This window comes from Lacerta agilis, chromosome 10 (genome assembly GCF_009819535.1).
Source record: "Lacerta agilis isolate rLacAgi1 chromosome 10, rLacAgi1.pri, whole genome shotgun sequence".
Taxonomy (NCBI): Eukaryota; Metazoa; Chordata; class Lepidosauria; order Squamata; family Lacertidae; genus Lacerta; species Lacerta agilis.
Window position 1 is genome coordinate 29,580,027 of NC_046321.1, and position 23,911 is coordinate 29,603,937.

General features: G+C 43.3%; 1 protein-coding gene across 5 annotated transcripts in view; it reads left to right on the forward strand.

The window, feature by feature from the left end:
* The window catches only part of ZC3H7B (zinc finger CCCH-type containing 7B), a 43,598-nt gene extending 19,687 nt beyond the window's left edge, over positions 1-23,911 (forward strand). For 3 of the 5 annotated variants that reach the window (XM_033163312.1, XM_033163315.1, XM_033163316.1), the window contains 14 exons: positions 950-1,298; positions 2,359-2,417; positions 3,185-3,347; positions 3,426-3,587; positions 4,377-4,582; positions 5,336-5,436; positions 6,330-6,511; positions 6,850-6,935; positions 13,146-13,279; positions 14,243-14,348; positions 18,431-18,539; positions 20,169-20,299; positions 21,273-21,436; positions 22,596-23,911. In XM_033163312.1, the coding sequence (XP_033019203.1) occupies positions 950-1,298; positions 2,359-2,417; positions 3,185-3,347; positions 3,426-3,587; positions 4,377-4,582; positions 5,336-5,436; positions 6,330-6,511; positions 6,850-6,935; positions 13,146-13,279; positions 14,243-14,348; positions 18,431-18,539; positions 20,169-20,299; positions 21,273-21,436; positions 22,596-22,788 (2,145 nt within the window). In that variant the 3' untranslated portion in view covers positions 22,789-23,911. Of the gene's footprint in view, positions 1-949; positions 1,299-2,358; positions 2,418-3,184; positions 3,348-3,425; positions 3,588-4,376; positions 4,583-5,335; positions 5,437-6,329; positions 6,512-6,849; positions 6,936-13,145; positions 13,280-14,242; positions 14,349-18,430; positions 18,540-20,168; positions 20,300-21,272; positions 21,494-21,850; positions 21,956-22,595 lie in introns of those variants that run through there. The other 2 variants (XM_033163314.1, XM_033163317.1) reach the window with 2 other exon arrangements.

Consider the following 23,911-nt stretch of genomic DNA (forward strand, 5'->3'; position numbering starts at 1 on the left):
GCTGTGGGTTAAACCACAGAGCCTAGGGCTTGCCAATCAGAAGGTCGGTGGTTCGAATCCCCGCGACGTGGTGAGCTCCCGTTGCTCGGTCCCAGCTCCTGCCAACCTAGCAGTTCGAAAGCACGTCAAAGTGCAAGTAGATAAATAGGTACCGCTCCAGCGGGAAGGTAAACAAACAGTGTTTCCGTGCGCTGCTCTGGTTCGCCTGAAGCGGCTTAGTCATGCTGGCCACATGACCCGGAAGCTGTATGCCGCCTCCCTCAGCCAGTAAAGCAAGATGAGCACTGCAACCCCAGAGTCGTCCGCAACTGGACCTAATGGTCAGGCGTCCCTTTACCTAGGAAAGACCAACTGTCCGTGTTAGACAGCGACTGCTCATCAGAGTAGACGGTTCTTTCCTAGATATACCAATGCTCTAGGTCAACATTGGGCACATTCTCCTTCCCTGAAGCTTCCTGAAGCTTCTTTCTGGTACCCTACTGGATCTAAACAAAATAAAAAATAAAAATAAAAATCCTTCCAGTAGCACCTTAGAGACCAACTAAGTTTGTTCTTGGTATGAGCTTTCGTTTTTAGTTTTTATTTTGTTTTGACTATGGCAGACCAACATGGCTACCTACCTGTAACTGGACGTACTGGATCTGTTTACCTGTTGCATTCTTCCTCCCTGCTCCCCCAATCCAGTTAATGCCACTTATGCCTCTGACACCTGGTTAGTCTTGATGCCTGTGTAATGCTGAACTGCAGTGGCGGGGGGAGGAGTTGCACCCGAAAAGAGAGGAGGGTCTACCCAGATACTGGTTGATAATGCTGCTGCGTTGGAGAAAGTAACTGTAAACTAGTCTTCAGTTCTGTCTGCCATAGTGCCCTGCTCTACCTACCTTGTGTATTTGGTGTATTTCATCTCTTTCCCCTCTAACTGTATCATGTTTTATCTCTCTTGCTGAAGTCCCTGGTCCAAGGTGCCATCCCTGCCAACCTGTCTAGTGAGATGCCCCAGCTGATCCCCGTGTTTCCCGGCGGCACTCCTTTGCTCCCTCCCGTGGTGACCGCCAGCATTCCAGTCTCCACACCGCTCCCTCCTGCTTCCTTTGGCCTTGTGATGGATGCCACTAAGCAGCTCTCCTCCTCATCTGTCCTGGATGCCTTTGAATCGCCTGTGGGTGGCAGTGGAAGCTCCCCTCTGGACTCACTGGATTCGCTAGACTTGCTCCCATACACAGAGTCCCGCCTCGATGTGTTGGATGCTTTTGGAACCAATAGGGGGTCACTAGATGCGCTGGATTCCTTTACTGTTGGTAGGTGTGGGGCCTGTTAGAGTCACATTATCTTGTAAGAAAGGAAGGGCAATGCTGCATCAAAACCCTGATGTTTCATTCTTTTGGTGTGATTGGTGGGCTACTTAAAAATGAGGCTGCAGTCTAGATTAAATTTTAAATTGTATTTTAATCTGTATTTTAATGAATTGTTTTATGTTTTTGTTGTGATTTTATTGGTGTTAGCCGCCCTGAGCCCGGTTTGGCGGGGAAGGGCAGGGTATAAATAAAAATAATATTATTATTATTATTATTATTAAAACCCAATATAATTTCTAGGCATATCTCTGTGAAGAATCAACTGCCCTAGGCTCATGTTACATGCTCCTCCACTGCCATCTAACTCTCTCCTTCTCACCACTCATATCTGTTCCTGGCCTATGTCCCAGCCTTGTATTGTCACTTTTAAATTGCAAGTGTTTCTTTTTTTCTAACTAGGCGGGGTATAATAAATAAGCAAATGGATAGATGTGTTGCTTTGTATAGTGCCTCTCGTGTGGTTTGCACCAAACAGCAGGAGTATTAGTTCATTGCTGCATTATAGATTAAGAGAAACTTAAAAATTACTTGACTGAATAACAAGATTAACATGTAAGAGGATGAAGGAGAAGGAGGTATGTTTCTGTATAATCCAAAGCAAATTTGAAGAAAAGAGTCTTTTTCTAGCCAGTGATACCTAAACCACTAGAAAACAATTTTCCTCTTGGTGAGAACTGCCTCTTTGGAGTAATTTGAAACTAACAATGGAGAGAGAACCCCCTGGGATATTTCCCTATGCAGACCTCATGTTAATGACCTGGGTGGCAGGGCTGTGCAAGAGCATTACTATTATTTTCTTTCTTAAATCTAGGGTTTTTTTTAAATTATTGAAACTATTTGCCTCAAGTGCTAAAAGAATATGGAACTTGGATTCTGTTGCCTCTTGGGAATTTAAGAAAAGAGACGGTAGTTGAATGTGGTAGTGCTCGGGTAGTTGGCAATCATGCTTGTAACACTGGCCAGCTGTCTTCATTTCTCTTGTGATTTTTCTCTCCTTGTTCAGAGGAAACCAGCACACAAGAACCACGGCAGCCTGCTGGTATCCAGAAACCACCATCCTTGGTGAGTAGTAGTTGTTCTCTTTTTCTCTGGATTGGGAGATAGAATAATCTGTGGGCCAAGAGCTGAAAATGGACCCCTTGGCATCATGTAAGGCGGCAAAACTTCATTAGGATTTTTTGAAAGGTGTATAGGTTGCATTTTCATGTGACAGCCCATTCTTCCGGCAGGTTGCTTGAGCTCTTTATGCTGCCATGGCTGATGTTACCTTTTCTAATTTAAGATATAATGTCAACAAAGTATGTGATTTAAAATGTTAAAACTGTGTTGGAAAGCTAATGAAATCTGTTACAAAAAACTAATAATTTCACTATTTTTTACAATTACCATGGTACAGCCATGTATCAGGAAAAAAGTTGTTTCCCCCCTCCTGAGCTATATATGACACTTTAGCTGAACCACATAGGCAACTAAAGTGTATTGGACAATTGTAGGATACTCTTTGACCTTTCCAATAAGCTTTCAAATAAGAAGGAAATAGATTTTCAGATGCACCTTCAGTGTAACTGTCAGTAATATAGTTGATACCCAGATTTCATCCAGTCTATTCCACTTTGCAACCCTGCCTAGAATTCATGGGAATTCTCAAGATTGTATTTTGGATTGACCACGAAAGTCAGAGTAATTCTCCCTGCGTGTAGAGTAGAGTCATCAATGAGAAGGGCTTTAGTCTGCCCTCTTTGGCTTGTTCTTTCTGAAATGCAGGTTGACCTAAAGAACTTCAGGAGAGGGGTTCAATTACTTTTTGTTGCAATTCCCCCCCCCTCCAGGCAAACCACAGTGGACCAAGTCACCCAACGGTACCCAAAGTGGTAGAGTTGCTGATGTGTCAGCCAGAGTCAATGATGCCCAACACAGCTCTGCTTGTGAAGAATCCGCTGGCATCCACTCACATCTTCAAACAAGCCTGTCGCATCTGCTATCCCAAAACAGGTTATTTGCTTGTGGTGACTTGGACTAATTGCTATTGGAAAAACTGGGCTCTTGTTAATCTTGTCTCCCCTTTTGTAGGACCCAAGGCTGGCGATTATACCTATCGAGAAGGCCTGGAACACAAGTGCAAGCGGGATATACTGCTGGGCAGGCGCTGCAACTCGGAAGATAAAACCTGGAAGAGAATCCGACCACGGCCAACCAAGACAAACTTTGTGGGATCTTATTATCTGTGCAAAGGTGAATTGAAGGGAAAGGGTGCATGGGGCAGGGAACGGGACTGCTTCATACAGAAGGAGGGTTCTGTGAAATATGGCATGGGGAGAGAGAGGCTGCTTTCTGTAGCAATGACCTGTTTCCTACTGACCTACCCTCTCCTTCATGAATGTGTACAGACTTTAATTATTATAGGGATTTATACCTTTGCCTTCAATTGATTCCCCATCATGGTGGCTTACAAAATTTTCAAAGTTCAGTTATAAAACAAGATAAAAGATCTACAAAAGCACACCTAAAGCAGAAAGATTTAAAAGGGCAGCATAAAAACACAATTGCCATCAGCCAAGAAAAGAATGATTAAATTAACATCTTAAGAAAATCAAATTGTCTGTCTTATGCCAAAATGGGCAGGTGTCAGGCAGGTCTCCTTGGGGAGATTAAGTTAATCATTAGTAAAGATGACTGGGGCTTGAGTTATTAGGATGACTAATTGCAACCTTCTCCAGTGTGGTACTTTCCAGATGTTGTTGTTGTTCTACTGCAACTCCCATGAACCACAGCCAGTATGGCCAATGGTCCAGGGTGATGTGAGTTGTAGTCCCAATAGCATCCAGAGGGTACCAGGTTGGGGAAGGCTGGGCTACAGCAAGATGTGATATTTTGAACTTATTGGTTTATTTTTAACTGTTTGTGATCTTGGGGCTGGGTGGGAGGGAAGAGAAGGAAACAGATGGAGGGGTGGCAAGAGAGCTTGGTTCTGATTCCAGCCTCCATTCCTTGTGTGGTGGTGTGGTGTCTGTTGCTTTGTAGATATGCTTAACAAGCAGGACTGTAAGTACGGGGATAACTGCACCTTCGCGTACCACCAGGAGGAGATCGACGTGTGGACAGAGGAGCGGAAGGGGACTCTGAATCGTGACCTCCTCTTTGACCCGCTGGGCGGAGTCAAGCGGGGCAGCCTGACCATTGCCAGGATCTTGAAGGAACACCAGGGCATATTCACCTTTCTCTGTGAGGTATGGAGTAGAAGGCAGGCAAGATGTCCTTTCACTGCTTCCTTCTTGTCTAGCTACATAACTGGACCATTGAGCCTTTCACCCAGAATACTGTTCAGTGCTGACATTTGTTAGTTTTGGTTTTGCATAAAAACACCAAAATTCTGCTTACCCTTTCTCTCACACACTCCATTGTGTGTTGCAGCTCTGTTTTAAAGTGATGGAAAATGGCACCTCTCTGGAATCTACTGCCTAGTTGCTATGTGGCTAGCCTTGAGCTGGCCTCCAAAAATCTCCAGTACTGCTGAGAAACATAAATTGGAAACATCACTGTGTGGTTGTGGCTTGATTACAATAAGCATCCTGTTCTCTCACTAAGTAACTTAGCAGAAAGCCACTGTGTTCTAGTCAATGGAACATTGGGCTGGGTCCTGGAAGAACAGGACTCGTTGACTTTTTGAGTGGGCAGGTTGCAACCTCTTAGCCTTAATTCCTCGTCTATAATAATAATTACCTATAATCACAAGTTGCCAGGAGCATGATAAAGGAACACAAGAAGCTGTCTTACACTGAATCAGAACATTGGACCATCTTGTCCAGTATTGTCGACACTGACTGTCAGGGGCTCTCCAGGGTTCCATTTGGGAACCATTCAGATTTCAGCCCTTGTTAGGCAAATATTACAGTGCACTGGAAGTGCTTTAGAAATGATTGTTTAAAGCAATTTCTAGGGACTTAAGAGTCTGAAACCCTTTTCTAATGGTGTGCTTGCAGATCTGCTTTGATAGCAAACCCCGGATAATCAGCAAAGGGACCAAGGACTCGCCAGCAGTGTGCTCCAACCTAGCTGCGAAACATAGCTTTTATGATAACAAGTAAGTGGGCTGGGCTTCATCATAGGAACATAGGAAGTTGCCTTGTACTAAGTCAAACCTTTAACTAGCTCGGTATTGACTCTGCACAGACTGACAGACTACTCTCCAGGGTTTCATACTAGAGTGTCTCTACCTGGAGATGCTGGGGATGCAAAGCAGTTGCTCAACAATGAGCTGCGGCTGATGGTCTCGCTAGTAATGCCCTACCCCCACCCTGTTTGATTCTGGGAATACTCCTGGCCTATCCTATATTATTATGATAAGGATCATTAAATCCATATTCATGCATTTCCTTTAGCAGCATGGAACAGTTGACGTGGTTGTGCTCTTGCTGCTGCAGTCATCTAGCAGATCGTTTAAAGCAGCATTCCTCACCGTGGTGCCATCCTGTTAACTACCACACATAAGCACCTCAGTTGTGGAACCAACCTTTTCCTGTTGTTAGTTCTGATGATTAAATATTTGCCATGCTTCTTGAGTAATGCATAAATCAGGCCCAAGATACAATATTTTATTTTGTCTGTCTAGCCCAGTCAGTACATTACTCATGAAGCATTGCAGATACACAATTGTCAAAGCCCACATCCAGAAAGTGTGTTCTGAAACTGAGGTACGTACCCATGGTGGTCTAAACTTAGCACAATTAGCTCCCAAAGTGGCTTATAATGAAAATCCACAAAAGGTGCAATATATTAGGGACTGGTGGGCATGTTTTATGGCAGTTTCTCGAGAGGCTAACATTGTAGTCCAGATTTGAGGTTCTTCTCTGTAGAATAAGGGGGCAGAAGGTGCTGCAAATGGATGGGCTGGCTCAGGCTAAGCAGTATTTGTCTATATCACTGCTGTTTTAAAACAAGTATCTTTATGAATAAACATTTCTCTCCTTGATGCAGGTGTCTAGTTCACATTGTTCGCTCCACCTCACTGAAATACTCCAAGATCCGCCAGTTCCAGGAGCACTTTCAGTTTGATGTGTGCAGGCATGAGGTGCGTTACGGCTGCCTGCGTGAAGACAGCTGCCATTTTGCTCACAGCTTCATAGAGCTCAAAGTTTGGCTGCTACAGCAGTACTCGGGTAAGTGTACCACTTGGCTCATCCTGAGGATGGAGGGGGAGATCTGCAGTATCTATGGTTCCTGAGATGCCTTTCTAGGGACCATAGGATTGTACCTTTAGTATATTAAAATCCTACATACATGAATTATAAGAGTTGAGGGAATGATTTGTGGTGTTAGGTTTTAATATTCTACACTTTGTAGAAAAGAAAAGCTCTAGAGTGAATCAATGGATGTAACTGTCAACTTGGCAAGAATGGCCTTTTTGAAACACTACAATTAAAACCATTGTTTTAAAAAATCTGAAAAGATTCTGGAAGTTGGAAGCTCTTAATAGAAGTCTTTATTATAATTCCAGGGATGACCCATGAAGATATTGTACAGGAATCCAAGAAGTACTGGCAACAGATGGAGGCACATGCGAGCAAGACTAGCAGCAATATGGTACGGTCCAATGCAAATGGCTGTATTTTATGAGAACACACATTCATTGATCAAAGGTAGACAGCATTAGGAACTTCCAGTTCCAGGAGGTGTACTTTACTTCTATACTTGTGTACTTAAAATGTACATGAGCATTCCCTAATTTTTCCACCCACACAGAAATTCCCGGAGAACATTGTGCATAGTTAAACTCTGGCATTCACTAGCCTAAGATGTGCATAGCTGTCAACCCTCCCTGCTGTTTCCGAATGCTATAATAAAGGAATTTCCCACAAAAAAGGAAAAGGTTGACAGCTATGAAAATGTGGTGGTCACCAACTTGGCTCTAAAGGGAAATAAACAGATGTTTTAAAAAAGAAAATAGACAGATTTGTGGTAGATATAGCTAACAGTTGCTTCTAGTTTTGATGACTATGTTGCCTTCAGTATCGGTTGCTGAAGATAGGGCTGTTGTCCTCATGTCTTCTTTGTAGGCTTCCCAGAGGCATATGATTGGCTACTGTGAAGAACAGGATGCTTGACCTACCAGAACTCTCTCTGTATTCTTTTGTGTGCCTTTGAGAGAATAAGCAGTGTCTCTCTCTGTATAGTGGCCCCCCAGGAGAGGGGTGGGATTGGGTGCTACTCCAGTATATTTGTATTATTAAATGGTGTATGTATTTCTTCCCCTTCCTTGCTTTTAACTTCTCTCTCTATCTCATTTGGAATTTCATAGGGTTTAAAACCTGTTAAGGAGCTTCTTAAATGGAAATAATTGTTTATGCGAAAATAGCTCAAGGGTTGTTCTGTGTGTAAGACCACATTCCTAAACACATTTAGTGGCCAACAAGAGCCATTAGGCACAGTGGCACTAACTTCTCAGCAAGGATGAATATATTGCACATGTCCAAAACAGGATCCAGAATGGAGCAGTTGGGCCTTGAGGCAGCTTTCAAGGAAGGGAGGAGGATGCTTATGGGCTGTATGGGTGAGTGGCTCTTCATACTGCAGTGCAGCCCGTGGGGGGTGGGCTTATTTTTGGTGGAGATCATGAGGTTTGCTGCAACTATTACTCTGACTTCTTTCCTTCCCACTCGGTTTCTTCAGCTGATCATGCCTGCCAGCATCTAGCATGACACTGTTAGAGGCAGCACTATCTCATTTGTTCTTTGTGGTTGTTAAAAGTAACAGAAAAGAAATTATGCCCAGAAAGCCCCTCCCCCTCCGGGACAAAATCAAAACACAGAAGCAAAATCCAGAAGCCATGATGTACCTTTTGAAAAAATATAGTAATGAGTAGCTAATAACACTCTTTTGAACCATGAAGAACGGGGATCAGATTTGATTCTTGGAAGATTATGGCTCGTGGGAGGGCTGGTGATATGTAGGCTGAGGTTCAAAAGCCAAGTGGCAGCTTTTTAGTTTTTATAATTTTCATTTATATGTTGTCGTTCAGTCGCGTCCGACTCTTCGTGACCCCATGGACCAGAGCACGCCAGGCACGCCTATCCTTCACTTCATTTATATAAATTACAACAATTACTCAATTTAAATATTTAAAACTCCGACTCCCTTCCTCCTCTTTCTATGGTTCTTTACATTTCTTTTTATCTTCCTGCATACTCCAAATTATCTCAACATATTCTTTTATATATCTATTCCCGTTGTTGTTGTTCAGTCGTCTTAGTTGTGTTCAACTCTCTGTGACCCCATGAACCAGAGCATGCCTTGGAAACTCTCACTTTCTTTTCAAAGCTTCTACTTTTTATGTCCATGGAGTTTTCTTGGCAAAATACTGGAGTGGTTTGCCAGTTCCTTCTCCAATCTGTTCCCGTATATATCCCATATATATAGAGAGAGAGAGAGAGAGACTACAGGTTTTTACATTAATCCTGCCAATGTCTTAATCTGTTTACAGTTTTTTTTTGTAAATATTCAGTAAACCATTTCCATTCCTTTATTTTAAAAATTGTTAAATTGCTATCTTGATTTCTTATTCTCCTGGTAAGTTTTGCCATTTCTGCGTAGTCCATTAACTTCTGTATCCATTCTTCTCTCATTGGGACCTCTTCTTCTTTCCATTTTTGGGCAAATAACATTCTTGCAGCTGTGGTTGCATACATAAATAAATTTCTATACTGTTTAGGTAGTTCTGATCCCATAATTCCCAAAAGAAAAGCTTCTGGATTCCAAGTGGCAGCTTTTAAAGTACTACTGTACAATAATAACCCGTTGCTCTCCTTCTGGGTTTCATTTTGGAGTCCTGGAGAAGTGCCTAGCTGATGAGTAACAAAAGGAGCCCAGCCCCGACATTGGATTAAAACAGCTCTTGGACTAGAACACTAAGTTTTTTGACCTTTAATGACTTTCAGAAGGTGTGGTTAGTAAGAAGAGAAAGGGAGGGGAGGGGAGACCCATCATTTAGAAGTTGTTAGATTAAAATGCTAAATAATATTTCCTACCACTTGGTGTCTCTTATTCCTTCTGTCAGTCATTTTCAGCAAAGAAGGACATGTTATGGCTTGTCCAGCATATGTAGGATTGTGGCTTCATGCTACTATAACAATGGGGTCAAATAATCAAACTGCGCAGCTACATCATACTTTTCAGAGAAGAGCACAGGTGGAAGGATTGAGGCAGTACAGATGCAAGGAAGGATCAGGCAAGAGCTGGGGAAGAGGGCAGTTGGGATGTTGTGGTAGCCAATGAAACAAATTAAACTCTGGATGCTTTCTCACCACCATTTACTTCCATGGTGGTTTAAGCTGGTACACATGTAGCCATTAAGGGAATGAATGTTCCCAATGAGAGAAGAAAGACCAGGTAGGAGTAGTAAATTATTAAGTGCCATGGTGGAGTAATGCAGCGGAAGCAGAACTGGGACAGTGGAGGCATAGCCTAGTATCAGTTACCAGCTAGAGCAGACAGGGAGGAGTGGCCTTTTCCTCTGACAAGAGAAACAGCCTATCTCCATGTCATGGGGGAGGCATTCAGAAAGCATGAGGAGCATATGCAGCCTATGAGACCATTTTGGAGGCTGGGCTAAGAGTCCCCCGTGCCCCATGGCTGGGTATACAAGGGAGAAGGTGGCCTTGGGCAGCTCACACCCTACTTCTCTGAGGCTGCAGCCTTCCAGACCTGGATCCCTTCATTTCATTGAGAGCCAGTGTGGTGTAGTGGTTAAGAGTGGTAGACTCGTAATCTAGGGAACCGGGTTTGTGTCTCCGCTCCTCCACATGCAGCTGCTGGGTGACCTTGGGCTAGTCACACTTCTTTGAAGTCTCTCAGCCCCACTCACCTCACAGAGTATTTGTTGTTGGGGAGGAAGGGAAAGGAGAATGTTAGCCGCTTTGAGACTCCTTCGGGTAGTGATAAAGCGGGATATCAAATCCAAACTCCTCCTCCTCTTCTTCTTCTTCTTCTTCTTCTTCTTCTTCTTCTTCTTCTTTTTCTTCTTCTTCTAGTATCTGCGGACATGTAATATTTGAGGGTACATTCAAGCCAAGGATGCTGAAGAAGTGTTGGACTGTTTTTCTAATGAGTCTCGCAATCCCTTTGTGAAATAAAACATTCAATCCATCCTCCCATGATGGGAGTTGGAAGTCCAGTAGTATCTGGAGGGTCAAAATTCCACCATCTCTGAGCCTAGTGGGTGTCTTGAACTAAGTCAGAAATGTTCAGTTAGTAAGAAATGCTGCTGTGAAAAGCACAGCTGATAGCAATGAAGATTTTTTAAAAATGTTTGTGCGGGCATGTTCAGAACATGCTTGTCGCTGATACCCTGCTAATTAAACAGGGTCCTACATGACACTGGTTTATAGCATGCTTGTAGCTTTTTAAATGGAACGGAATTTCAAATATAACTAACTAGTCCCATATGGGTTCATTGTGGTTTCCATCCTAACCAACTTTTAGCTAATTCTAAAAGAAAGTAGCAACAGTTCGCTGGTGCAGAGGGCTAGGCAACCAACAGTGGAAAGTTTGTTTTTGCCTTTATTTTTCTCCAGTCTAAGCAGGTTAATTTGGCATAATGCTTATTCAGCTGTGCTTCCAGCTAAATAACTCTTGTATGGAGAGGGAGTGGGGGAACTTCTGTGGGGAGAGGGATGTTGCAGAGTCACATTAGGGGGATGGGTTCTATCTCCCCAGAATTCCCTTATTTGTGCACACTCTGCTCTTGTGCTAAGATGACTTTGGTTCAGAAAAACTAAATAACAGGATGACTTGCTCTCTTGCTACTTTCACAGATTGCAAAATCACCTGACATTTTCTAAGCTGTGAAGTTGTCTGGAAACTAATTGCACAATGCCTGAATGCATTCGTTTTTAGATATACCTGGAACAGCCATTCTGTATAGCCAGCTTCACTCTGGACTGCGAATAAACAATGCCGGGCTGAGTTGCTTTTTTTGGCAACTAAATATTGTGAATAATTGGGAACAGCTGGAGAAGAGTTAACAGAGCTAGGGAAAGGTTATGAGAGAATAATACTCTTGCATATCTAAGTGAAATCAGACCCATCCCACATTTCTAGAATTGGCCTTCAACCATTGTTCCATCTAGCTCAGTACTGTTTACACTGACTGGCAGCAACTCTCCAAAGTTTCCGTTGGGGGGCATTCCCAGTCTTCCCTAGAGATGCCAGGGATTGAAATAGGGACTTTCTGCGTGCAGAACAGATGTCCTGCTTCTGAGCTACAGATATTTCTCCAAAGCATACTCAGTGACTGTACTCAGGGGATGGTAGAAGAATGAAAACTAGAGGGAGGGAGAAATGGAATGGAATATCCTGAAAGAAGTCATAGCTGGCTGGCTGGAATTCTGAAAGAAGCTCACTATGCTGCAACATTTTGTTGGTGATCTTACTCACGTGCTCTACCACTGATCCACTGCTCTCCTCCTTGTTGTGGCATGCCTTCTGCCTTATTTGGAATAACAAATCAAAGCATTGCTGTGCCAAAGCTTTTAATCACGTGGCCGGTATGGTTTAGTTGCCAACTAGATCTTGTAATGTTGGCCCCATAACAATGGAGCTGTTAATCTGAAGCCAGTTGGGCTGAGTTAATTCATGGCATGCTTAGAAACCTCTAATTTCCATGCAACATTGACTAATTTATTAGCAATCCGTCAGGTATGTGTCTTGCTGTTACAAATACAGTCATGCACAGTTGATGCTTTAGCTTCTTCCTTCAGTCCTTTTACCTTTGCAAAGATGTATTTACCTGGCAAGGATGCATATGCTTCTCAGCTTTGGGCTACTCACCTGAAAATACCTGTTCAGTTTGTGCTTGCCTCATGTTCTTGGAAGCTTCTAATGTTTAGAAGGAGCTTTTCAAAGCCTTTGATGAGGGCGTGAAAAGACTGGAGGCAGCGATTATTAGACAGATACCTAAGGGATGAATTCCATCTGCAACAATGACTTATATGGATTTATTTGGTGAGAGGGCCTTGATGGCAGCTTTCCACATGGTTAATTAACACTGTAGGAATAGGTGTCTAGTATGTTTGGCTAATAGGGATAGCTGTTTTTGTTCCAGCGGTTTGTGTTTTGTCATAGTTACTCTTTTTGCACCATACCTCCTGCGCTAATTTGGATTAGCCCTGTTTTTCCATTTGTTCTCGCAGTGATCATCATGGGGATGGGTACAGTCTTTACTTACGTGACCTGTGACACCAACCTGGTGTGTTTATCTGAGTCTTTAGAAACTCCCTCCAGAATTACACACATGTAAAACTTTAAATCCTCCTTCTAGGCTTGGTCTAAGGCAGGGTCCATTCTCTGTGGAGATTTCCTTGGTCTCAGTTGGTGTGCCCTGGCTACCTGATTCAGGTGGCTATCCTTACCTGAGAGTAAAGACTCAGTGGCGCTTATTTTGAGTTGATGCAGCATAATCCTACACAAAACAGTGTGGCTGGAGAAATTGTTTGAGATTAGCATTCTTTGCGTTTTGCACTCCTAAAGCAGTTGGCACCCAGAGTGACTCATTCATCTCAGACCCCTGGTGTGTGTGTGTGTGTGTTTTATTTTAAGTTCCATGAGTTTGATTATAAAGAAAAGCAGCGATTTTTTTTTCTAAAATTGCAGTCAAAGGAATGAGGATTGTATGTGAGTATTGTGTTTAATGTTCTTTTTTCCTATAGAGGTGGCAAGAACCATAACAACATGAACCCTCTTTTCCAACTTTTCCAACTCCCTCCACCAACTTTGTTCCTTCCTCCTTCCCAATATCAGGCCTCTGCGAGGACTCCCACGCCAAGCACTTTCGACCTCCAAATGAAATTTGTTTGTGGCCAGTGTTGGAGGAATGGGCAGGTGGTGGAACCAGACAAGGACCTCAAGTACTGTAGTGCCAAAGCTCGCCACTGGTATGTGCCCTTACCTATTGTACTGCCTGTCAAATGTTTTCCTACCATAGATTTTGTGGCATGATTTTATTTAAACGACTGCTGTGGTTTTCTAGGGTTTAGTTTTTATTCCTTGTAGACTATAAAAAGTATTTGTGGTCGTTTTTGAACTGAGCCAGGCATACCTACTCTTGTGGAGGAAGCTGGGGGGGGGAACATGGGGAGAAGGGAGATTAAAAATGATGCACAGTTTATGGTCCAATTACTTATGGTCTGTATTGTTTTAATGCAATGTTTCAAAACTCTGGGAAACATTGCATTAAAACAATACAGGTCCCCCCCCCCATTTTAAAATTGGAGGTATACTTCAGTTTTGCACTAAGAAAGATTACTATAAATGCTTGATTAACTTGTAAAGCAATGGGCAGGGAGTTTGAAGCCAGCCCATTTTGATTCTGCTTCCCAATGCCCTCCCCTTTCCTTTGCCTAGGAAGTACGGTTGCTTCCCTAAGTAGGCAATGTGTCAAGGATTCCCTCATGCCTGACAGCTCTAGTACAGGTTGCGTCTGGGGAATCCTTGTGCATTATTAGTCCTTCCTTCAGGGTTATGTCACTGATCATATTCTGGCAAAAAGGAGCAAACTAGTGCTGTCTTCTGCCTCCCCAGTCTGAAGGTATGCACAGTGCCTCCACACACTTAGTCTATAAATCATACAATCTATGTGATACAGGACCAGATGATCTGCCTCGTAAGGCTTTTCTTATCTGCTACTGCTTCGCATGGTTTATTTTGGCAATCAGTTGTTGTGTGTTGTCCTCCCCACCCTGCCTACGTGGTTCGTGGCACAGAGCTTTCCTTCTTTCTAGCAGGGAATTATGGATTCATTAGGACAGTCTGTACACCAGTTGTCATGAAAGCCAGACTCTGCTCATAATGGAATATTTTCTGAGCATCTTTTTTGGTTCCCCCCCCCTCCCTTGTAGTTGGACCAAGGAGCGCCGTGTCCTGCTTGTAATGTCCAAAGCAAAGAAGAAATGGGTGTCTGTCCGACCATTGCCTTCCATCCGCAACTTCCCTCAGCAATACGATGTGAGTAGCACTGTTGGTTTGCAGATGGCGCTTAACATAAGAACATCATCGGAGCCTGCAGGATCAGGCACAACTAGTCCAGCACTCTCTTCTCACAGTGGCTGGTTAGTTGCCTATTGGAAGCCACAAGCAGAACTTGAGCATAATAGCATTTCCCCCATTTGTGGTTCCCACTGGTATACATAGGCAAACTGCTTCTGGCAGCAGTGGTAGACCATCACCATCCTGCTTATTAGCAGTTGATTGCCTTATCCTCCATGAACTTCTCTAATCCTCTTTTGAAGCCAGCCAAGCTGATGGCCATCACTGCTTTTTGTAGCCGTGAATTCCCTAGTTGATTACTACCACTACTACTACTACTACTACTACTACTACTCAGCTCAGGGCAGTTCACAGAATATAATAAAGGATAAAAACAGGTAAATAATTTAAACAAAACAGCAAAACAATACCCCCCTTCCCACAGACACATTTAAAAGGCTGTAGAATATTAATCAGCCAAAGGCCTGGTTAGAGAGGAAGGTTTTCAGTTGGTGCCTAAAAATATATAATGAAGGTGCCAGGCGAACTATGTGCTGTGCGAAGAAATGCCCTTTTTTTGGCTGCCCGGAAACTTGGATGTCTCTTGAGTTTTAGTATTATGAGAGAGGGAGAAAACTTTTCTCTATCCACTTTCCCACTGTGCATCATTCTTTATATCTGTCATGTATCTTACTCGCCTTTTCTCTAAGAAGCCCCAAATGTTGTGTGACCTTTTCTTATAAGTGAGTTGCCTTTTCTTTCCATTCATGCTTGAGCCTCTGTATAGACTGAGAAGGGAGCCAGTATACACAAGCTGAAGGAGGAAGAGCTCCTTCGACAGGAGAATAGCAGAGTTATTGTTAGACAAAAAACAGGTGCTGGTTGAAGGCCAAGATTAGTCAGTGGTGCGATAAGGAAAGAATATTTTGACACCCGTTGAAATCACCCATGCAAATTTGGTGGTTTTAATTAAAATCCTTGTTCCATGAAAGACTGGTTGGCTCTGGAATCGGGTGTAGCGTTCACCTTGGGTTACCCTCCTAATTCAGAGTGCTTTGTTTGTGAAAAGAAGCTGGTGATATTTCTCAGTTTGTTGACTGCCAGAGAAGGTGTGGCATTAGCTCCTGGGCTTGAAGATGAAGTGACTTCAAGTCAATTCAAGGATTTGGAAAGCACTGTTCATTCAAAAAAAGAAAAAGAAAAAAGAAAACTCAAGAGGAGCTCTTAATGTTAAGCCCAGTTGTGGGTGAACATATTGCAAAACTTTTTTGTATCCCTTTTTCCTAAGAGAAGGGAAGACTCAAAATGACCAACAATCTTTAATAATAAAAATAATAATATTTATTATTTGTACCCCACCCATCTGGCTGGATTTCCCCAGCCACTCTGGGCGGCTTCCAACGAAAATCAGATACAAAAATATCACACATTAAAAACTTCCCTGAAAAGGGCTGCCTTCAGGTATTTTCTGGATGTCAGGTAGTTGTTTATCTCCTTGACCTGTGATGGGAGGGCGTTCCACAGGGCGGGCGCCACTACCGAGAAGGCCCTCTGCCTGGTTCCCTGTAGCTTTGCTTCTCGCAGTGAGGGAACTGCCAGAAGGCCCTCGGCACTGGATCTCAGTGTCCGGGCTGAATGATGGGGGTGGAGACGCTCCTTCAGGTATACAGGACCGAGGCCGTTTAGGGCTTTAAAGGTCAGCACCAACACTTTGAATTGTGCTCGGAAACGTACTGGGAGCCAATGTAGATCTCTTTGGCAAATAATGAGCAAGCAATACATGCACGTGCATATATTCACACATGAATGTTCAGACCTAGGCTTTTCATGTGCCCCTATAGTCAAATGCCTCCTTGCTTTAGAAGAGTTTTCTATAAAAATCATCCAATCCCATTTTTAAAAGACTTGTATTCTGTTGCAAAAGGAAATAACTGTGCTTCAAAAATGGTTGCTACAAGGAAGTGAATAATTTTACTGCTGTACTTCTGTTGATTGCTAAGTGCATGGATGGGGAACTGTTGGCCCACCAGACGTTATTGGAATCCAGCTCCCGGCCAATGGATTCCAACTCTTGGCCAGTAGTCAGGGGATGATGGGATTTGTAGTCCAGCAACATCTGGAGACCACAAGTTCCCCACCCCTGGCTAAGGGAATAGTTTTTGTTTGCTTTGTTGGAATTGTTCATTAAATCTGTTTCTAATCCAAGTGTCTGTTGTCTATTTGCTTTGAGCACAAAGTCAACATCCTCTGTTTCCATGAGTAAGTAAGGATGAGGAAAAGAGGTTAAAAACAATTGCTTTGGAAATCATTCTCCTAGAGCATAGCATGATTTTCACCGTGGATGAGGAATGGGTAGTTGTGCTGTAGCCTCCTCAGGGTGTGGTCTTTTCAAGAAATGAAGAGGCTTTGTGGTAGAAACAAAAACTAAAAAGGGAGATATGAGGGAAAGGGAAAACGTTAGCAGTATGTCTTTGGAGGAGAAGCTTTTCTTCAGTTCTCCTATATTTATAGTTTAGTGTTTTCTATTCAACTCTGCAATGTAGGAGGTTCTTGGAGAGGTATTCAAGAAATCTGGCCTTGATTTGTCTCCATTTCCAGAAACGGAGAGAGGATGTGGTCCAGAGTAACTTTCTGATATGTTAGTATGTCAGGCAGGTCTGTGAGCTTCACTGTGATTCCATGCTCTTGCTTGAAAGCGTGCTTGAATGTAGCATATTGAAGGTGTACTATTCTTAATTCCGTGATGCAGCCTTCCATTTCAAAGTAGATCTCTGTGTAGCTCCATGTGCTAGAATGCACCTGCAGTTCTTGGGAGCGCTTGTCCAACACAAGGACAGGCATAAGGGCTCTGAGAGAGAAAGTGGCCTTAAAGAGTAGTAGTTTTTCCTCTGTACCCTGTGTCAAGGGGAAAGATGGCAGTGTCTGAAGACCTTGCTTAAATGGCAAGCGTGAGACAAGTGGTATGTGGCCATAGCAGGACTTGCAGAAAGCAAGTCTGTGGTACTGATACTCTGGAATAAGAGGCAGGTGGGGAGGAGCCCGTGACTCCAATCCCTGTGACACAGCAACTAGCAGTGTTCTGCACAACAGCTGCTTTTTGAGTGAGGGGAGAAACTATGCCGCCGCCGCCACCCTAATCCTGCTGCGGATCACACAACCATTCTGAATTGACTAGTAGTGATCTATAAGAAGAAATTGCTGTATGTAAGAAAAGTCTGTATGGCTTATTGATAACCAGGTGCACTGATTGGCAGTGCACCTGAAACTCAGAAGCCCTTCTTCTGGAAGTGCTGCAGCAATTGCTAGCCTCAGGAGGGCCCGGGAAATGGGCAGAAAGCACAGGAACAATTCCACAGCAGTCTTCACAGAATAACAGTGAGTTGTTGAATAACCTCCATAAGCCCCCAGTGTATCAGTCTTCTCCTTCTTCTTCTTCTTCTTCTTCTTCTTCTTCTTTGCTTGTCATCTTTCAGGTGTATGTGTGGAGGTGGGTTCTATCACCACAGCATCCTTAATGGCATTCAACAACATATATGCAGTGATAAAAACCAGAATAAACTTGTACCAAAAAAAACAATAATTGAAAATTTAAATCCTAAAGCTCTCAGGGCTTATCCACACTTACCTTTAACCCACTCTTTCCAGGCACAGGTCTGCACTTAAAAATGCTGTGTCTGAGCATGGGTTTTTGGTTTTGGTTTTGTCACAGTGAATGCCTGCTCTTTAGCACTCAGTTGGAGCAAACGTCAATTCAGATTTTCCAGAGATTGCTCTTTGAGCTTTAAAGAACAGGTTTTTGTTGCCGGGGGTGGGTGGGGTGGTCAACTACCTTAATGCTGGAAAGCTATCACCTGTCAAACTGGAGAGACAAATTTGTTATCATTGCCTAGTCACAGATCTGCGGATACAGTCTGAAGCAGAATTAATTCGTAAAGCTTGCTTGTCCCCTTTTTGTTTGACTTGGCACCATTCTTGGCTACTTCATCCTTTTTTTCTTTTGAGGCTAGAGGTTTTTTCTCCTTCTTTTTTAAGGTGTGTGTGTTTTTTCTATCTCTTTGCAGCTATGCATTCATGCCCAAAATGGCAGGAAGTGTCAGTATGTTGGAAACTGCTCTTTTGCCCACAGCCCTGAAGAGAGAGAGATGTGGACTTTCATGAAAGAAAATAAGAGTGAGTGGAATGTATGTTTGGGAGCAGGGGGAGAACTCTCTTCCATTCTAGTTCCCCATACCCCCGTTTTTACGGTAGGAAAGCTAGCCTTGAGAGTGATGGACACACTGTGGCTTAGTGAAGATGTAAGTCTGGCTCCCTGAAAAGCATAGTTTGCAAACCAAGGGCTGGTCTTGTGAAACTCACCCCTTCCTTCCCCTCTCCAGAGCAATTCTCCTTTCCTTCCCCATGCTAATTGAAGTATTGCATTATGAGGACACCAATGTATAAAATAATTGGGAATCTTGTCTCTTTCCCCAGTTTAGGAAGGTGTGTTTGGAGCTCTGACGGAGCTCAGACTGAGAGCTTATATAGCAGCGGGAGACTCCATTCCTGCCTGGCTTTCTCTGCCAGGCCCTGTTTTCAGGCAGTTACCTGCCTCCTGAATAGCCAAACATGCTGTTAGCCAAGAATTTAACTTGCCTTGCTTCTGTCTCCTCCATTATTGGAGCTCCAGGGGGTGATGATTGGTGGAGGGATGGAATCCAAGAATTATCCAGGAATCTAGGCTACTGGTGTTGTGAGCTCTGGTCCTGGGGGCAGGAGTTCTGGGTCTGGCAGGGTTGCTGGCAGTGAAATCTGCTAGGGTGCTCTGCTCCTCTTATGAAGAGGTTCCAGGTCTGGGTAGGGCTAAACCTGGATAGGATTAAAGCCATGGCTTGAAATTGGTTTACAAACCACAGTTCCCTAAAACTACGGTTAATGTCATCAATGGGGTGCAGGTGACTCCAGAGAGCAGAGGAGGGAGGAATACGTGCACAAGACTTGACTCCCAATCCGTAGATACCCACAGTTTACAGGAGTCAGCTTTAAATAGGAACCACGCCATTGTGGGCTGGAATTGTATTCCAAAATATCACACACATGTATAAGCTTATCTTCTTTTCTGCCAGCTGAAACCGTGTCCTGCACCGTGTGCTATTTTATTTTCATTTTGTTTATTTACCGCATTTATATCTCACCTTCTGGGCAGCCTTACAGGGGCCACATTCCAGTAATGAGCAGGGCCAGAGGCAAAAGAGGCTTTTAAACTTTGTACAGTAGTCTAGTTTCTACACTCAGACACCTACCCCTCTCTATTCTTCATCTAGACAAGGGAGAGCTATTATCAGAGTCCAAGGACAAATTCCACCCATCCAAAAACACCCAAGGTGGGGAGGGTTGAAGCTGGGTTGGTGGGGGGGGGGGTGTAGCCTAGGGGTGTGGGGTAGAGAGAGTCCCAGGGCCCAGACAGAGAAACTTGGAAGTTCACATTTAGCCCTTATGCCTGAAGTTCCTCACACCCGCCTTAAAATCAAAAGTCTTTTTGTAAGTCCTTTCAGCTGTGGTGGGGCTTTGGCTCAGTTGCAGAGCACATCTTTTGCATGTGGCAGGTCCCAGGTTCAAATCCAGCCATCTCTAGGTAGGGCTTCTAGAAAGACCCCTGTCTGAAATGCTGAAGAGCTACAAGAATGCTAAGATAATACCAAACTAGACGGACTCTTGCTCTGACTTTGGTATAAAGCAGCTTCTTTTGTAAAGCTTTCCTCTTGGAGCAATTGTGCTTGGCATGATGGAAAGGAGGCTCATCAAACTGATATTTCATTGCAGTTTTGGATATGCAGCAGACCTATGACATGTGGCTGAAAAAACACAATCCTGGGAAGCCGGGTGAGGGGACACCTCTGACATCACGGGAAGGGGAGAAGCAGATCCAGATGCCCACTGATTATGCTGACATGGTAACATCTTTCTCTTGCGCAATCTGTCTCTTGCCATCCATAAGCTGCTTGATGGGTGGAATGTTTTTGCTGTTTTTCTGATGGGTGGAATGTTTTTGCTGTTTCTTCATGGTTGTTGGAATGATTTTTATTGAAAGGTACTGTTTTATACATTATGCCGTTGCTCTTTGCAGCAAGCAATTAAGTTAAACAAACAAATAATAAATATTGAATCCCCCTCCTTGTTTTTATGAAGACAGTGTACCATTTAAAAAAAGAAATAGAGGGCCACTTCATTAATTGCATGTATTTTGCTGGAATGACAGGAAGTCTCGGGAAGACCCAATCCTTATATTAGTAATGAAATATATGAAGGATTTAATGTTGACTCTATTTTATTACACACACACACACACACACGTGTGTGCCCCTGCTCACTGTTTTACTCACCCCTGCCATTCTCCCCACATTAACCCCCAAGAGCTTCTCTTTCCAATCCCATGCAACTACAAAGGTTGCTTTTCACCTTCCCAGCCCCATTTCTTAAATTACTTTTCTATTCTGTTCTGCAGCCCCATTTTGCACCTGTTTTCACCATCCCCATTGCCATGCCTCCCACTCTCTCTTTTTTGCATCCCCTTGCACCCAAATTTTCACATGCACCCCCTTTTTCCCTCCCCCTCTTCCTTTTCTCTCCACCACTCCCCCCCCCCCCCACAAAACCCAGAAACATTTTGGAAAGTGGACAGTAAAGGAAAATCTAATTGGTGATCAAACTATGAAACACATAGAACAATGGATTTCTTTTATTTTTATCTGAGCTATTTCTATACAGCTTAATTATTGGAAATGTTAAGTCATGGGCAAATCGGTTTTATTGAACGCTAGGCGTGGAGGTGGTTGGAGGAGCCCTTTCTAACTCTTTTATGGAGCAGTTGCTCAGTGAAACAGCATGAAGTTAAAGAACTGTGTTCTCCTGTTATCTGATGTCTAGATGGGTTACCATTGCTGGCTTTGTGGGAAGAACAGCAACAGCAAGAAGCAATGGCAGCAACACATTCAGTCAGAGAAGCATAAAGAAAAAGTCTTCACATCGGAGAACGACTCTAGCTGCTGGAACTACCGTTTCCCAATGGGGGAGTTCCGGCTGTGTGAAAGGTACTGTGCACAAAACTACCCCTTTGTCATCTGGTTACATATGCAGTCAATATGTAAAGGTAAAGGACCCCTGACAGTTAAGTTCAGTCGTGAATGACTCTGGGGTTGCGGCGCTCATCTCGCTTTACTGGCCGAGGGAACCGACGTTAGTCCGCAGACATTTTTTCCGGGTCATGTCGCCAGCATAAGTCGCTTCTGGCGAAACCAGAGCAGCAGACAGAAATTTCCATTTACCTTTCTGCAGGAGCGGTACCTATTTATCTACTTACACTTTGATGTGCTTTCGAGCTGCTAGGTTGGCAGGAGCTGGGACCAAACAATGGGAGCTCACCCAGTCACGGGGATTCCAATTGGCAAGCCCAAGGCTCAGTGGTTTACACCACAGCGCCACCCATGTCCCTAGTCAGTATGTATCTCCAGATTAATAAAGAGAACAGTCCTTGGCTTCAGCTCTTCCTCACCCCATTGTCGTCTAGCCTTATGAAGAGTTCTGAAGGACTCAGAAGCTTATGTACTGTTTTGTCATAAAGCTATTTCCCTAATATTGATTTGGAATTTTCTTATGGAGCAGCACAGCTACTATATACATTTCAGGTTAAATGTTTATTAGTAATAGGTGGAGAGGTGCATCTATTTATTTATTTTTAATAGGCAGAGAGCCAGCTTTTATTTACCGCTGCTGATTCACTTTCTAACTGCTGCCACCAGATGTCTGTACTACATTGTTTACCAACATCTTTAACCATATCTCAGTAGCTGGTGAAATTCAGACATGGTACAAAACTGGCCAGACACACTTTTATAATAAAAGTAACAGTATATAATTTACTATAAACTATAAAGGCATGGTAAGTTTGCTATTGTTTCTTTAAGACTTACTTATGTTTGCTTTAATAAGGTTATCATATCTTTAAACAACAGTTACAGTTCAGATGTTGCTCAGCTCCAGCTCCCATCATACCTGACAACTGACCAGGCTGGCTTGTTTACCAAAAAAAATCCCTCTTTTGCCTTGGGCCCTTGCTATGCTTAGTAGAAAAAAAAACCTCTGTGGTTTGAAATTAGTTTTCTGGTGTCAGATACCGAAGAACTGAGGGAAATGGTTAAAAATGAAAAAACGCTAAAGTCTCTTAAGCCATGTGTTGTTGTCCTCCTGCAGATTCCAGAAGACAAAATCCTGCCCTGAAGGAGAGAAATGTCGCTCTGCTCATGGCCAGGATGAACTGACAGAGTGGCTGGATCGGAGGGAAGTAATGAAGCAGAAGCTGGCCAAAGCCCGCAAGGATATGCTGCTCTGTCCCAGAGATGACGACTTTGGCAAATACAGCTTCCTATTACAGGATAGCATATAATTTACTGAGGGTGGTGAGAAAACAGGCAGATTTTCAGAACCAGAGATGTGGGAAGGGAAGGAGCAGGGCAGTGACAAAGAGACTGGTAGTTGTTCCACAAACCTCTCTTTGATTGTAAGATAATCAAGATGATTTACTGATGTTGAATGGGATTTTGAATTGATTCATCTATAGCCAGGGAACATGATGCTCCTAGACTTTGGTTGTTTTATCTGCCCCGCTCCCTTTTTAAACATAATTTTTCAATCTACCACTTTTCAATTAAAAAAAAAAAGCTACTGTTTTGCGGTGTTTGGTAAATAAGAGGGAGGGGGCTTCTCACTTTGGTCCCAAAGCCCCTGGATCCTTTATTTGGGGTGCCTGATTGCTGGAATATTGCAGCATCATGGACTTGAGCATAGAGAGGTAGTGGAGAAATGATGAGCAAGTGGGGTTTTGTTCAGTGTTGGTGACTGTGCAGTGGTGTGTGCTTCTTCTCCACAGACACCCAAACCATTGTGTAGAAGAATAAGGAAGTAACTTAAAACAAGCCCAGTTCAACCTATCTTTAAAGTTTTGAGATGACTCCGGTGGTTGCTGTAGGCAATAGTAAAATAAGATCATATTTTTCTCTGTGTATTCTAAGATTAAATCTTACCTCCTCCTTGCTGCCCATTCCAATCCCTCTCAGGTGAGGGAGGACAATGAATTTCTAGTCCATCTAGAAAGATTATCACTACGTTGTCTTTGGAAGTGGAGGCAACAGTATATTCCCTGCCTTCCCATATAGCTTATTCTGCTACCCAAAAAGCAAATTGATAACAGATTATTGTGTTGGACCTATGTTTGTTAAGCATAACTGTGAAGATTCTTCCTCCTACAGTTGGAGCAATTGCACAATGCAGTCTTTACCTCTCCATAGAGACACCTAAAACCAAGATGCTCTTTTGAGGATTGACATGTGCTTAAGAAAAATTAATGTTTGCAGGTTGTGCAGAGAGCCTGCTCGGTTGTTACTGTGTGTCAGTTCCACCTTAGTGGTGCCCCCCCCCCCCCGGTATTGGATAGATGTGTGTGTCTGCAAAGACCAAAAAGCAATGATAGCAGAAATGGACAGAAATTATGTAAAAGGAATCCAGTCGTT